This window comes from Etheostoma spectabile, chromosome 19, assembly GCF_008692095.1.
Source record: "Etheostoma spectabile isolate EspeVRDwgs_2016 chromosome 19, UIUC_Espe_1.0, whole genome shotgun sequence".
NCBI classification, from domain to species: domain Eukaryota; kingdom Metazoa; phylum Chordata; class Actinopteri; order Perciformes; family Percidae; genus Etheostoma; species Etheostoma spectabile.
Genome location: NC_045751.1, coordinates 6,103,863 through 6,107,020, shown reverse-complemented (window position 1 = coordinate 6,107,020; position 3,158 = coordinate 6,103,863). Strand labels below are relative to the sequence as shown.

Sequence of the window (3,158 nt, the reverse complement as noted above, 5' to 3'; positions counted from 1 at the left end):
GAGAGGGAGCTATGGTCAAATGGCCCTCTCCAGTATTAATCCAGCGCACATTGAAAACCATTGGCAGCTTAAGGTAACTACCCAAAATAACACCTATTGGCAGAGCAGGGTCCGTTATTATTAAGTCAAACTTAGAGTTGTGCATTTTTTTCATAAAAACAGGGTCATCGAAAATTCTAGCAATTGATCTGGCCATGATCCCATGGCCATTTGCCAACAAGGATGTGATTAAGTACTGTTGATAGAAGGTGCGTATAAAGGTCGGCAACCTGCGGCATTCCATAACATCTAGTAGCATTTTGTTGTAGTAGTTCATGTCTTCCGTCTCATCCTCCAACAGGGTCACAGTGATAGAAGTAAAAATGGAAGAGTTACTAGGGATGTACCAGCTCTTGGCAGAGCGTAGCACAGTCATGTTGTGGCCTCTGGAGTGCAGCTCTCGGAGGATCACCTCCATGTTGATCCAGTGGCTGCCATCAACAGGCACTACTAGGATCCTGCTGCCACTGCAACAAGTGGGCCCAAGCAACAGGAAGCAGAGCCCTGTCAGGAATATAGGGATTATCATGCTGGACATTCCCTGGAAGAAACAACATGAAGAAACAATTAGATTTTTAAAACCCAGTAACGTTAAAGTATATCTCATATGTATGTAATTTGTTAGATTGTTTAATTAAAAGTTAGTCAAAGGCCTCACCTGGTCTTGTTGTGTCAAAATCCAGACATATGGCTTGATCTCCAGATCTTGAGTGAGCTAAGATATATCATTCAGTGTAACTTTTACATACAGAGGCCCGTTTCTGCATGGTCAAAGTCCAGTATGTGGGTTGAATGCCTACTGCTAATGGTCGGTGCTGTTTTTAAGAGCAAAGGTCAAGTGTAAACACACAAATGTAAGGTAGAGTGCATATCAATGGACTGCAATTAGAGTTATCAAACATTTTGCATTTGTCATTTCAATGTACTGTCTTCACATTACCACTGTTTTAGTATATATAATCAGTGCAAAATAAGTTTCAGGTGGATTTAGGTGAGAGTTCTGAGGCTTCTGCAGTTACCGTTGACATAAAGGGAACCAGATGAAAATTGTAATATTGGCAGACGGCAAGGTTAGTTTGAAATTTGCACCCAAACGACATGCTGTTCACTTTATTTGTACCTTGGAGTGGTACCTCAATTATCCTTATGTGTTCCACTCCCTTTGGCCAATGCTTTTTCCTTATCTGTTTGGACCTTTCTGTTCGTTACTAACTAACTACAACTAACTAACTAACCTTCAGCTATAGGTCTCTCAAAAGGTCATGGCAAGATAAACATTTCTCTCAGGGGCCCCTTAGAGGAACATGTTATATGACAAACCTGTCTTGGTCAAACACATCCTGAAATCCTTAGAGTTTTGATACTCATATTAAAATCAGGCTAAGATTCAGTAGAGTAAATGATACATGGAAAGATTATTATCACAAAGAAAAAATAGAACATGATTACACATGCAGTGCTGTAATAGATTACGTAAAACAAACATGTTCAAACATGACATGTTTTTAATGGGCAGTATATTCCCTTACAGCAGGCGTTAATATAAGTAGTGTTCAAATTAGTTCTCAACTTTCCCCTTTCTCCAGACCTTCGCAGCAGAGACTGACAGGCTAAGACTGAAGCCAGAAAAAGACTCCAAAGAGGGCCATAATTAAAACAGCCACATCCAGCAGAAGAGGAGTACCATGGCAGCCTAAACCTGCTGACTGCAAATGGCTGCTCCTTGTTCCGGATGACGTATTCAATCCAAAAGATGGCGGTGTCCATAGGAGACATTGGCTGATCGTGGTGTAACTGTGAGAGACGCTGTATGTTGTTACGGTACAGGGAGTCTCCAGGATGTCCTTTAGAGCCTCCAGGAAGTCTTCTTTAGTGAGTGATCCGGCCTCCATTACCCGAGCTGCCCCACGTACCTTTAGCCGAAGTAGGTTGTCAAACTGGTCAAAGAGGAGTGGCAGGCCAAGAACGGGAACGCCATGGTAAATGGCCTCATATATGCCGTTGGTGCCTCCATGGGCTACAAAGGCACGAGTCTTGGGGTGTCCCAAGAGGTCATTCTGAGGAAGCCATTTAACCAGAAGGGTGTTGTTCCCCAAGGAGGAAGGCTTTTCACCCACAAACCTCCACACCACCTTTTGAGTTAGCTGAGCAAAAGCAGCAGCAATAGCCTCTGTAGTCTCACGAGGCAGCGCTGACACCAGCGACCCCAAAGACATGACCACAACCCCATGCTCTCCAGAGCTCTGCATGAAGGCCTCCAGCTCAACAGGAAGAGGACCAGCCTTTGTGCACTGGAACCCCCCTATGTAGACCACGTTGGGCATGGTGGGCCGAGGGAACTCAAAGACAAAATTGGTCCTCACCAGCCAGATATCAGCGGCAAGCTCCAAAGACAGCAAGTCAGTTCCAGGAGGGAAATAGCGCTGGAACAGACTTGAGTAGGCGGAGTTAATGAAAACGTGCTGTTCAACGAAACTATAGATAGAATGTAACATATTCTTGGTTCTTTTCACAAAATCCATCTGATCGTGAAGTTCACTTCCTGACACAGGAACATAGGAGACTGGAGAGGGAGCTATGGTCAAATGGCCCTCTCCAGTATTAACCCAACGCACATTGAAAACCATTGGCAGCTTAAGGTAACTACCCAAAACAACACCTATAGGCAGAACAGGGTCCGTTATTATTAAGTCAAACTTAGAGTCGTGCATTTTTTTCATAAAAACAAGGTCATCAAAAATTCTGGCAATGGATCTGGCCATGATCCCATGGCCATTTGCAAACAAGGATGTGATTAAGTACTGTTGATAGAAGGTGCGTATAAAAGTCGGCACCTGCGGCCTTCCATACATCTAGTAGCATTTATTGTAGTAGTTCATGTCTTCTGTGTCATCCCAACATGGTCACATTAACAGAATAAAAAATGGAAGAGTTACTAGGATGTACCAACTCTTGGCAGAGCGTAGCACAGTCATTATGTGGCCTCTGGGTGCAGCTCTCGAGGGATCACCTCCATGTTGATCAGTGGCTGCCATCAACAGGCACTACTAGAATCCTGTCGCCACTGCAACAAGTGGCCCGAGCAACAGGAAGCAGAGCCCTGTCAGGATATAGTATCA

The 3,158-nt window shown here is 44.1% G+C and overlaps 2 protein-coding genes across 2 annotated transcripts in view; both read right to left on the bottom strand.

Moving 5' to 3' along the window:
- Window positions 1-827, bottom strand: part of LOC116669452 (UDP-glucuronosyltransferase 2B13-like) — a 4,294-nt gene extending 3,467 nt beyond the window's left edge. The window contains exons 1-2 of the mRNA XM_032499333.1: window positions 698-827; window positions 1-580 (exon numbers count right to left, since the gene is read on the bottom strand). The exon at window positions 1-580 is cut by the window's left edge and continues 203 nt beyond it. Of these exons, the coding sequence (XP_032355224.1) occupies window positions 1-577 (577 nt within the window). The 5' untranslated portion in view covers window positions 578-580; window positions 698-827. The remainder of the gene's footprint in view (window positions 581-697) is intronic.
- An 822-nt stretch (window positions 828-1,649) lies between these two features.
- Window positions 1,650-2,864, bottom strand: LOC116669451 (UDP-glucuronosyltransferase 2B4-like; the record flags this gene model as incomplete). Its single annotated transcript, XM_032499332.1, is given in 3 exon segments — window positions 1,650-1,655; window positions 1,747-1,871; window positions 1,874-2,864. Coding segments are annotated over 3 exon segments (1,122 nt in total), but the record flags the coding sequence as incomplete, so codon positions are not given.
- Window positions 2,865-3,158: the final 294 nt, after the last annotated feature.